General features: G+C 41.1%; 2 protein-coding genes across 3 annotated transcripts in view; one reads left to right on the top strand and one right to left on the bottom strand.

Moving 5' to 3' along the window:
* The window catches only part of TBCD (tubulin folding cofactor D), a 115,167-nt gene that overhangs the window by 75,804 nt on the left and 26,469 nt on the right, over window positions 1-12,894 (bottom strand). The gene's annotated exons all lie outside the window — the stretch shown is intronic.
* On the top strand, window positions 3,354-11,501 carry ZNF750 (zinc finger protein 750). The gene is made up of 3 exons (XM_005526818.2): window positions 3,354-3,435; window positions 7,878-9,510; window positions 9,927-11,501. Exons 2-3 carry the CDS (start codon window positions 8,087-8,089, stop codon window positions 10,633-10,635), a joined length of 2,133 nt encoding a protein of 710 aa, XP_005526875.2. The 5' UTR covers window positions 3,354-3,435; window positions 7,878-8,086; the 3' UTR covers window positions 10,636-11,501.

The raw sequence follows: 12,894 nt of genomic DNA, 5'->3' as shown, positions 1-12,894 counted from the left end.
TCTAAAAATGGGATCTGCAGCTGCTATTAACTGCTGAGCTTTTATTCTTTTCCCATACGAGTAATTTGCTCCAGTAACCCTGAACAAGTGGCTCCCCAACACCAGCACAGTAATCTGCCCAGACGTATCTCCGGAGTCAGGGACTGGATTGTTATGAAAAACAAAGGCACATTTCAAAGGTGTTATTCCAAAAGCATTAAGACTAATAACTATTCATATGGGATAGAAAAAAATAATTATGAGAATATTGTACGAGAATCACGTCATGTTTCAGGGCACGGTGTGAGTTACAGCAATTCATATTCACATCCATTTGCCCCCTTCTGGGAATGGTGTGGAACAACCCAGCCCAAACCTGCTGATGCTGAGAGCCAAATCCTTCAATAACTTCGGTTCAAGTGATCCCAGAAAGAAAAAAGGACTTTCTTAGCTCAAAGCCACATATCCATACACAGCTAAGATGGTACAGGTGAACACTGCAGTTCTGAGGTGGTTCCTGTACGTGGGAAGCTTCACCAGCTCCGTGTCCACCAGTATCCACATTTACCTGGGATCATGCTGCTCTCCTGGAATAACTAATGAGCTCACAGACTGGTAAGGAACCTCTGCAAAGACCTGGAAAAGTTATTGGTGATGGAAAACCAGTGGCCATCCCCTGGGAGCAGCACTGGAGTCCTGAGGGCAGCCAGCACGGCCAGTCCTGGAACCAGAGCAGAAGGGCAAGAATTCTCTGATTAATGTGGAGGTGAAAACTGACTGGAGCAACACCTGGCACACACTGATACATCCAGGGAAGGGAATTCTGAGGGGGAAAACAGAAATGAGATGAGAAGTGTATCCAGATCAGGGCAAGTCTACCCCATTTGGATGCAGAGTTTCTGCAACTCACATTTTGTTTTTGGTTTAGTGCTAAAGCTGAGCCAAAAAATTCATCTAAAAGCACATACAAGGAAGTTTGTAACATTTAGAGAATGACCAAATTATTCTACAGTAATTAAATCCAAGAAATTCAACCACAGCTAAACAACACTTACTTAATACTGAATTTTAAAAAGAACCTATAATAAAGAAGTATATTCCACACCAAACAAGATAAAAACCCAAAGCTTCAGCCTCACAGAGATAAAAAAATAATCACATTTTTTAAAAAAGGCAACTCGGCAGAAACATATCAATAAATCCAAATTTTACTATGTCAGTCCTGGTGCTCTTAATTAATTTGACCTTTGCTCAGGTAAATGTAGAAGGTGCTACCAACAAGGGACTGGGGTCACTGATAGGACACTCAGGATGTGATAGAGTGAGATAAAAATAAGTGTGGAAACAACATCACTGCAATCAGGATTTAGTATTTCAACAAGTCTGCATAAAAACCAGGAGTTCTCATGGTCCTGTTCTGGGGTCCAGCAATGCATTTTCTCCCACAGTTCTGGATTTTTAATATCATCCAAAGCCCAAGCAAAGGAGAATTTGCATGAGCTGTTCTTTTTCTTCCAGTTCTACTTGGCTTGCAGCTGATTGCACTGAGCTGACTGATAACAGCAGCTTCCAGGAAGCAGCTGAGTTTAAAACATTTCCTGTGGGTCAATGCAATGGGACATCACATCTCCCCTCCAAATACCAGGTCAGGAAATGGGGAGAAGGAGGGAAAATAAAATCAAAGTTCCAGTTCTGACTGTCTGTTATCCCAGCTCATTCAGCTCTGTTGAGGGAGTCCAACACCTTCCTCCAAATGCCACAAATTTAAATTTTTTCTAGAGACATTTCTGAATACAGACACTGGAAAATCTTTGTCCCTTTTTCCCTTAGAAATTTCTAATACATAAATTTTTATTCAAAATATTTTACAATTAAATGGAAGAATTTATCCCATCTTAACCCAGAGGATTTATGAACAACTAGAGAGCAATGTGACAGTAAAATTACACCTTTTATACTGCTACACTGCATTATAGAAACATAATAATAAGAAAATAATTAAGGGGAAAAAAAAACATACCACAAAGGACACTCTTCTGCCTTAAAATTAGTGATTGCTCAGAATTTGAATTTTTTTTCCAAAAAGTTACACCAGCCCAGCAAGAGGAAGCATGGTGACCTCCATACCCACATAGTGAAGTAGATGTCTGTAAATAATTCCAACAAACCAAAGGCAACACCTTTAAAAGTATTTCTAAGACACTGCCTGAAAGACTGATTTTCAAACAATTTTTATCCACTTTCTAAACAGGTTTTGTAGTGACAACTTCCTTAATAATTTTCATTCCAAAAACTCTTACTTTTGCCAACTATAAAATCTATCATACATTTGAAAGTTCTGATAATCTGCAGCTGTCTTATCTACACAGCAGTGGACAAAACAAGAAGATTCTCATGTTCAGTTTTGAACAGAAGTTTTATCATCTCTGTAACACTGGAATTAGCAGCCAAAAGCCCCTTTGCTTATGCATTAACAGGAGTAGCTTTGTGTAGTGTTTTAGGACAGAGCTACGAGTATCACAATATTTTCCTCCTGGCAGCCTGTGTGTGAGAGGAAATCATTTCACTGAACAGCTCAGCCATGGCACCAGGTGACTGGCACATGCACCAAGAAATTTGTCATTTACGAACTCTAATAAAAAACAGAACTAAAAGCCAGTCCCAACACTTATCAGTGGGTGAGCAGTTGACTTTCCCATTTCACTGTTGGATTTCACAGGTCCTGAGCAAACACACAGCCATGTCAATCAATCCTTCCTGCAGTGACTCCTTTCCCTTTCCAGGACCTGTACATTTGGCTGTCGATTATAGACAAGCTTTGGCAGGTTCCTGTGGCAAGCAAGCTTGGAGTTAGCTCAGTCCCGCCTTCAGAAAAGAGACTCATGAAGGACAAAAATTTAAATAAATATGAAGAGGGGGAGGAAAAAAAAAAAAAAAAAGAGCAAGAATATTAAAGCTACAAAGGCATTCAATAAAAAAAAGCCAGTCTCTAATAAATGAACAAAATTATTCTTTAAGCTGTGCTACCCCCTGCATACAGCCAGTTCTGTTGCCCACGAGTCACTCGTACAAAACTTAAATATCCTCAGTGTTAACTAAGCCACTTCTGACCCCACACTGCAGAGTGCCTGCCAGAGGAACAGCCACGAGAGCTGAGAGCAAAACTTGGTTGTTGGAGGGCACGGAGCGAGGGAGCTCTCTTCGATAGCCGAGATGCTGAGGTAATGCTCAATGAGAGCGGTGGACGCAAACAAATGAATCGTAGCTGCAGGCTGGAGTAATATCAGGTGCATCTCTACACCCCGAGGGCTCAACTCCTACACGCTCAGGTCCCTCCCCTGGAACAGCCTCCTGCAGTTTCACTCAGGGCTCAGGCAGAGAACAGGTACTGCTCTCCCAGCAGTGACAGCTCCAGCTCAGCGCCCGCCCGGCAGCTCTCGGACACCCCAGTGCCCGGTGAGTACCTTGCTTTAGAGCATTTCTTGAAATGAAACCTGCTCAGATTAAGGGATAAATCTGAGGTGCTCAGTTCCCAGCTGTCCCAGCAGCCAGGGTTACTCCAGCAGGTGCACTCACGGCACCAGTCTCAGCTTTCAACAGAAAGTTTCAACAGGAGAGGGGAATATTTCAGTCTGAGAGAAAACCTGACACTTGCAAGTTTTTACATTAATTAATTCTTGTTGGTGCAAAGGGTTTTCAGCACCTTTTATTTTTTTATTTTTTATTCAGGGAGTTAATATATAGAAGTATAACAAAAAGATGTATTGCTTAAAATTGCTGTGTTTGCTCTGCCAGCTCTGCTTCCTAGACTCGTGTCAGGTTCATCTGAAAAGCTTGTATGAAAATAATGTGCTCCAGCTTCGTGTTTTTAATTTTTCCAGCTTCTGGAAATTTAGCAGAAAATTGGATCATTTTCTATTTTCTAGTCAATTAAAGTGTATTAAGACATTGATTTATTAACTTGGTATGTAGAAAGATTTTTATTTCTTACCCACGCTGCCTAATCAAGTGGTTTAATCTCTGTTTCTGAGCTTCCTCTCGCACACTCGGGCGCACACGGACACACACACAGCAGTTCCCGTGGGTCTATCCCTCGCACACACACTGCCCTCCCAGCCCACCCTTCTCACCCCTGTTTCCTCCTAATTAACAAACTGTTGCATTAAAATTTATCTTTCAGTTTCAAGGACCTGGAAGTTTAGAAGGGAGGGGTGGTTAATCGCTGGAAAATCTCAGCTAGAATAAAACTCACAAATCTTGTTCTTGCAACACCCTGGGTAGGTGACAATGGCATGTCCTTGGGTTATGCAATAATGCCACATCACAATATTTTAATTATAGCATGTCCTTCAAAATGTTCCACCCCAGTGAGTCCTCCTGGTCAGAGAGATCCACATCACCAGAAGGAGCCTGCAATAATAATGGGGTGGGCATGAGCAGCTGTTACGTACTTTGCTGAAGCAGTGTCCTAAAAAGAAATGTAATTACTGTCCCTGCTTGTAATAAAAGACATTTTGAAATTTCCTCTTTGATCAACTGGGCATCTTAAACAATTTAAACTACTTAAAACCCTAAAAAAACAACCTGGACAGATATATATGCACATATCTATGTGTGTGTATGAATACACATGTGCATATGTGTGTATACACTTATCCCCACGGACATTTTTTGTTTATATATTTACACACAATGTTCAACTACATTCCTGTTTTCTGAACCTGCCAATAGGTTAAAGGCGAGGAGGGAGCAACAACCTGCTTTTAAAAATAGAAGGAAGGAAACTTGGAGCACTCAGTGTCAGGCTGGAAAGGGCGACAGGTTCGAAAGCCATGAGGAGGTTACTAGTGACAAAAACAAACAACTAAGATAACCTCAAGTTTAATCAAGATTATCTGAATAACTTGTTTTCAGTAAAAATATAAATAAATAACACTACTGCATTTCAAAACTAGAAAATTATAATAATATATAACCATCTGCATTTCTACAAGCAGGTCTACAGGAAATAAATTCACAACTAAAGAAACAAAGTTACATAAAAATTATCCTGCTATTGAAGATATTTTTTCCCCCTTTTTAAACTATATCAGAAGTGAAGGCATTGAAGCTAAAGGAAAAAGCAACTACTTATTTTGATATTTTATTTTCAATACTAAATTCTAGCTTTGGCAGCACAAAACATACATTGTACAGCTGTAACATTATTTATATAGGGACAGTTTTAATTGGTTACACCTATTTAAACCATTAATGTCCTTTTTGACTGTGTGATCAAATAGTTTTAATGTTTTTTAATAATAAAATATGTCCCTCTGCCAGATACTCCTGTGTCTTAGAGACCAGAGGAGGAATTATCCTATTTGTCTAACTTTATAAATATTTTATTACTGGTATTTTTAAACCATAAGAAAGAAAGGGATTAAATAGTAAAAGAGAGAAAGAAAACATTCACCTGCCTGGCACTGACCTAAGTTTAGGAAAGGTAAACACCCTTTAAAATGAGCTGCTCTCTGCACCTCACAAGTCAGAGCAGCAGGTTCTGGAGCCATCAAAACAAACTAAATAGAAAGAAATAAAAAGCTGTTGGAATGCTCTCCTGCTGTACCCACGGCAGAGGAGCTCCAAGGCTTGAAATTTCTAACATGAAAACTGCAACAACGCATTTTATCTTGTTAAGAAATGATAGTTAATACTCTGTCCAACAGGAATAACTTGAATCAAAGTTAAATACCAAGTACAAAGTCAGAGGGGGGAGGACAGGACACACAGGAATTTTCATTATGAAGCAAAGGAAAGCTGGAAGAACAAGGAAATCTAATTACCATCCCTTTATTATAAAAGCTGCACCTGAATGCAGATTCGGACGTTATCATAAATGCTTCACCTAAGAAAGCGATGGAGATTTGACAACAATATCTTATTTTTTTCAAGAATTAGTACAAGCACTTCCAAGAAGATATAAAGAATAACAGGTACAAACTGACTTGATCGAGTCCATTACAAACTTTCCAAGTTAGTTACACATCATTAGTTAAAAATAAGTGCAACAAGCTCACTTAAGGCAGAAGAAAAAGCCCAGTTCTCTATCTTGACCTCTCCTCCTATGTCTCAATCTTTCATTTACTTATTTTTTAATGTAAAAATGTTACTTTTAATATTTCAAACTATTTCTAGCTCTTGTTATTTTAAATATTTTAAAATACCATATGTGATTTTTTTAAAATTTATTGGACTGCCATTTCATACTCTAATGATGAGACTTTAACATGCTGATGCATTTTTCCTTGTTGCTCTTACAATATCACTATCCAGCTCAAACAACCTCATTAAAACCTGAAAAGCAAAAAGCTACTTCTCTAGAAATTCCTTTTTCATTAATCTGAAGCACATTTAATCACTTGTTAATTTTAGGATAAAGCTTGATTATTTTTTTCTACCTGTAGAGCAGCTTTGCATTTTTAAGAGTGCCTTCACAATAACTATTTTAACAAAACTAATACTTCTTTGACATCAGAAACAACATTTAATACAATTTGCTAGAATTACTATACCTGATGAGCCAAGCAGCAATTCTGTAGCTTTCCCTTCAGTTTTCATCGTGTGTCGCCTGTCATTTTCTGTTAAATAATCTCTGATTCAAGAAATGCAAAACATCCCTACTTGAACTAAAATCTCACAGCACATAATTACCAGCAATTCTTTTCATAAACTTAGTATTTTAATACTACTAATTCAAACTCCTATGTAAAAAGCTTTTTTAAAAAAAAAAATAAAAAATTGAGCTATCTCGTCACCCTTCCAATTAGTATTTCTGTAGTTTCAGGTAACACAATAGATACAGTACGTGGTTTTGCAACAGTCATCATTTTGATAATGATGCTTGTAGTTCATGATGAAATCATCAGTTTTTAGATCTCTGCCATAACACATCCTATAAAATCATGAGAACTTGACTCCGAGAGTTTCTCACGCCTTCAGAATCAGTGAACATAATGGAACAAGCCGGTACAAGCCCTCGCGACTTATCTACCCAGCAAATCACTGGGCTGGATAAAGTATCCACAACCTTCGTTTTTCCAAAGAAAGGCAGATAGATCCTTCCCCTATAAATCAATTACTGTCAGACACTTTTCCCCCCCCGAGTTAATACACTCGGGTGCCCGTGTTAACTACGTGCAATCTGCGAGGAGCGACGCAGAAGGAGGATGGGAAATGTGTTTATCAGGCAGAGGATTCCATTAGTCAGACACTGCAGTGCTCATTTCTCTTAATTGAATTAGGAAGAGGAAGAAAATCGGTGTGGTTTTATCCTTCGAGAGATTGGGCACTTTTGAGGTATCCATTGAGATTGGGCTGTTGGGAAACGCCACACCAGTGAAGAGAGGGGTTGGTCAGTCTCAGAAAGAGCCCAGTCAGCCGCCCAAGAGCGACCCATCCACCCCACCCTTGTGTCACCACAGCAGGAAATTCCCTCCTCGCTCTCCCGGACCGGCCCGACAGGCTCGCCCCACATCCAGCCCCTGCCGGGACCTGCCTCTTCCCATCCCACCCACTCCACTTCTCTCTCAACAGCTCCGCCTGGATTTCTACTTTCATCTTCTGGATGAATGTTACTCCAGCTTTCAAAGAGAACTCCCCCGAGCAGGCAGCACAGGCAGGTGACAAGTGCTGCTGCTGGAAATTAGGCCACTTGTGTGACTGTGTTTGGGTGTGGGAGGATGCCAAAGGTCAATGCCCATCCAACTCCGGTCTGACATCCAGCTTTTTAATTCTGTTTTAAAAAACCCAACTAACACAACATATGCAATATGAGGGGGAATGCTCTTGAGAGGAGGCACTACTTTGTGTTTAGTTCCAATGCTCCACTACAGCTCACTTTAAACTTTGTGTTTCAGTTCCTGCACTACCAGTGGCAAAAGCCTTGTTTTCCGGCACCCTCTTCCCTGAGACACCGTAGGAGCTGGCTGCTTCTCCTCAACTGGGAAGAAGGATTCTAGAAACCTGAAAAACCGGAAACATCACGAGGCTAAAACCGAGGGAAGCCAACCACAAGAAAGTTTTTATAAAGAACCATTACATTTAATTGTTTAAAGCAGAAAAAAAAATGAGTCTCCTCAAAGAACGTAAACCCAAGAAGCCTCATTACATCCCGAGACCACCGGGAAAGCCGTTCAAGTACAAGTGCTTCCAGTGCCCCTTCACCTGCAATGAGAAATCCCATCTCTTTAACCACATGAAGTATGGCCTCTGCAAAAACTCCATCACTTTGGTGTCCGAGCAGGATCGTGTCATCAAGTGTCCAAAGAGCAGTTCCCTGGAGCCCAAACAGATCAATCAGCTCGAATCCACCGTCAAACCAACTTCTTCTAAATCTGTCACAAACGGACTGTCAAGCCTCGATTCAAAGCCTCAATATCCTTTTACAAAAGAAGATGCCAAGGAAAACGTTGAGTTACAAAACCAGGCAACAAATGCAGCAATTCAAGGACAAAAACCTGCGATTCCAAAGGAATTAAGCCCTGCCAGCTCCGCAGCAGAAGGTGCCATCAGTGTGCAGCCCCTGATGGAGGGCATGGTGAGGCCCTCGGCCTTCGTTCCCGTCGGAGAACACCGAGACAGCAAAGGCCCAGAAATCACTGAGGCATCTGAAATCCTTTCCCTCTCTAGCAAAAGTTCTCCTTTTCACACCAAGTCTGCGTTTCACGCACCAGCTCACCCGTGGAAGGCAGGTTCTTTCCTCCCAGAATTTCCACATAAAGTTGCTCCCACGAAAGGCTTTGGTTCCATTTCACCTTACATGCAACCAATGATTCCTGATTACTCACCCCATTTCTATGAGCACCGGCTTGCTATCTACACGCCTTACCTGCTCCCAGGTAACTCAGAGTGTGAAAGCTCTGCTCTCTCTGTCTATGGAACACAAGATCAAAGACACTTTCTTCCCCACCCTGGGCCACTTCCAAAACCCCTAAATCCATCAGCATATGAACACTATCGATTGTTCCAACAGTACCACTCCACTCCACCGATACCATATGGATTTTGTAGGCCAACAGATCCTCCATTTTACAGATTTTCACACGTAGCTGGTATTAACAGGGATCAAAACTCTCATCTCATGGAAGAAACTACCTTGCTGTACCCAGCTTCTTTAAGCCCTTCCCAACAATACCCTCTAAGTTCACATAAAAAACAAGCAGATTATGAAAAAGAAATGACATTATTGCATGCCAAAGGTAACCCTAAGGATGACCAAAATGAGAGAGAGAATGCCAAAATGAGCCCTCTCGCGGGAAGCGCGGCAACAGGCTCCCCTGGCAGACCCAGCCCCACCAACTTCACCCAGACAAGCCACACCTGTGAGGGACTGTTTGACCTCTCCAACAAGTCATCCTCCACATCCCTGGGCAAGTATGACCAATCAGAAGAAAACTTCACGGCCTTCAGACCTGTGAGGAAAAGCACTGACCAACCATCTTCCCTTCAAGGTGCACAGGCACAGCAGGAGAGAGTGGATTCACCTAACAGGTAAAATAACACTTCGCAAATTTTTGTCAGGTTTAGCAGGGACACGTGAAGACAGATAGGCACATTTCATGCAGTGCCTGTTAAGATATATTTAAATTTACAGCAGTGAGTTAATATGTTCTGTACTAGCTGCGCAAAGCACAAAGGTGCTACAGTGAGCAGACCACTCATTCTCCTTAAATGTACCAGGAATTTCCACCATGTTTGTGTACTTCCAATGTGTTTGAGTACTTCAGGGAATTGCTTCTATTACAGTGATGGGTATGGTGAAAGGGACTTGGGGGATTTAAAGGAGGAAGAACAAAATTGTTGTACTTCTAGCCTAGAAGTCTAGATTTTTTCCCTCTTCCTGCCCACTTCCTCAGTCCCAGTTTAAAAAGAGATAGTGAATTCTCTTCTCTCCTTGTTTCTTTCAGCATCAATGTCACTGATGAAGACTCCCACACACAGACCGATGGCCAGAACAACACGGGCTCGCTGTCCAACACGGAGGAAGACACGGGGATAGTTCCCCTCAATCTTTCAAAAAAGGCTGACACAAGCACAGGACCTACTCATGAGCACATGTACAAAACCCCATCCAAAACAGACAGGCAGAGCTTCCTGGAAATGCAGGACATGCCCCTGAACCTCTCAGTAAAGGATTCCTGTAACACAGCCAACCTGAAAACGTCCTTCCACAGCCCATCCCACGACAACAGCGCCGCTGCCGCTTCTCCGAACACCGAGAAGGAGAGCTCCGGAGCGGAGCCGTGCGGCCCCAAGAACCCCAGCGACAAATCCTTCGCGGCCCAGCGCGGCGAGGCTGCGGACTTGGGGCTCATGGAGAGCTGTGATGAGCAGAAGCAGACGGCGGCCGTGGCTCTGTGCCAGCTGGCTGCCTACAGCCCTGGCACGGCCCGGCTGGACGGCGACGGGCACAGCGCGCAGGACGGCCACGCCGCGCCTGCGGAGGCCACCGGTGCCGTTTCCGATGCTCAGGATACTCAGTGCAATCCAAAGGGGAAAGGACCAAAAAGGACAAACCAAAAAGAATCTGTGAAATCCCAGCAAGGCGCTAAGAGGGTCAGGCCCAATGACTGCAGCAGAGTCTTCACTTTAAGGAAGAGAACAAGAGTATCCTAATCCTCCTCCTTCCAGGGAGTTTCTGGTTATCAGCATCACCATGAAATTTCTACAAACCCTCACTCGTTGGGCTTGGCCCAAGATACATCTCTCCATTGTAAATAATGTTCATAATTTTATATTAATATTTTTAAGTAATTGAACTTTGCCTTGTACAAGCTCAGGTTTTGATGAGTGAATTTTTACATTCATTACTAAAGCCAAAGTAAATTAGATGAATCTTCAAGGGGTTTTTGCAATTGTATGATGTAAAATAACTTTTACAACTTCTTTTCTTAAAAGATGTTTAAGCTCTAGAAACAATATTGCTCAATAACATACTGTCATAGTCTTTTTTCAGCCTTAACTTCATCTAATAAGGGGTTTTCTTGGTCTTTTTTTTTTCTTTGAAAACCTTTTTATGTCACTGTGCAGTAGTTTAAACAAGCTTAAGATTAAAACTGGCTTTTTAGAATATTCTGTAAAAACTGCTCTGTGTATGGATGCACTTTGCCATTCTGCTCTAAGAGAGAACAACGGACCAAATTTAGTTACTTAGAGGCAGATGCCACTTTAAATAAACTACCCCAAACCCTGTGTAAGCAACCTCTTCTCGCACTGACTCAGAACAAAATTCAAGTCAAACCAAAGAAAGCCTGCACAGGTTTAATAAATGCAGTTTATGTTCAAATTTAAGTAAATCTCTATGAAAACAACACTGAAAATATTTAGAACTAAACAATCCAGGTGCCTGCTTTGCTGAGGTTAGACAGACACTGGGCAGCCTTCAAACTCCAGGCCTAAAAAGTTATTTATATAATTTATTTCACCTGAGGCAAACTCTCCTGGTGAAGGTCTTGTTTCAGTACATGTGTATCACTCATCAGTTTCTGTGTCCTTCTACATACAGCCATAAACTACTTCCTACTTCTATATCTGTGTATATAAACTGGCAATTTTTCAAATAAATCTTGTGATCTGTATTTAAATTTATGGAAAGTCATTAATGAACACAAATACATTCACTACATTATCTATACTGAAGAACAGTTAGCAAGAAATTGCTAGCTAAACTTTGAACTGGCAAGCAGAATTTTGGGACCAAATCAATTCCAAACAATTCCAAAGAAAAGGAGCTTTCTTCAGTGATGGTAATTAATTATGCAGATTAATTCATCCACATTTTAATTCCAAATAATGAAGCTCAGAATTCTCTCTGCCTTAAAGCTGCTGTCCAGCTTGTCCAAACTGCTACAAAAGTTGAACTAAAATAAGGCTGATCCCTGTGTAAATTTGCAGTGTAAGGAGAACAAACCCAGAACAAGCATTATTCACATAAAACCACAGGTATACATTTGTCATTGGTCATTCCTCAGCTGAGGGACATCCTCACCAGCCTGAACATCACTAATAGGTGTAAACCTACTTAAAGAAGTGGAGCTGCATTCAACACAATGCAGAAGTCCCAGAATTTTAACTCATGTTTTGTGCTGTGCTGCTTTGAGCCAACAGCTCTGACAGAGCATTGTAACAAGTTTAGTAATTAAACAGTAAATGACAGACCTTCCGTTTCTGAGGTAAGGAACAAAAAGAGATACGTGGATATTTAATTTAGTATTTCATAGGGAAAACCTTCTCTCACATTATCAAGAGGCAAGAATATCAATGTGAGTTTGAAAAAAGGCAATGCAGAAACAGAAAGAGCCCAATTAACTGAAATGACAATAGCAGGGCAGGAAGTCAGCATGATGTACTGAGTACATCAGCACGTGATCAAAGAGAAAGAACTGCTTTCCAGCCCAAGATTAAAGCTTCAATCTTAGGGTCAGATGCTACTAAATCCCTAATTTTCAAACATGAAATTACAGAGTCATGTGTCACCACTGCCACTCTTCACACTACCTCAAGCTATCTGCCTCACTCAGCTCTGAAAGCAGAAAGCTTCAGTTACCATTATCCACAATTTAAAAAAAGATCTTGTGTAACTCTTTACTTGCTAATTTGAATTTCTTTAAAGTGAACAATTTAAAACTTTTTTGGTGTTTCTTCCATAGAACTCAAGGATTTATTCTCCCCCATCTCCCTACAAGTATTATTTATAAAAGCCAGCTCTAGTAGTGAAGTCTACCTGATCTGCCGTCTTCGAATTAATTAAAACCCTATGACATGAGGTTATCCAGATTCCCTGACAGAGGTGCACAGTTTTGCTTTTGTCAGAACTGAAGTACAGATTTACATTTGGAAGATTTCCCTGTCATGATTCCCCAGCTGTAAGCTGAA

Source organism: Pseudopodoces humilis, chromosome 21, assembly GCF_049639895.1.
Source record: "Pseudopodoces humilis isolate 2021_Gansu_Grassland_sample_001 chromosome 21, ASM4963989v1, whole genome shotgun sequence".
Taxonomy (NCBI): Eukaryota; Metazoa; Chordata; class Aves; order Passeriformes; family Paridae; genus Pseudopodoces; species Pseudopodoces humilis.
Note: the sequence above shows the minus strand (reverse complement) of the source record. Positions and strands in the feature narration are given on the sequence as shown.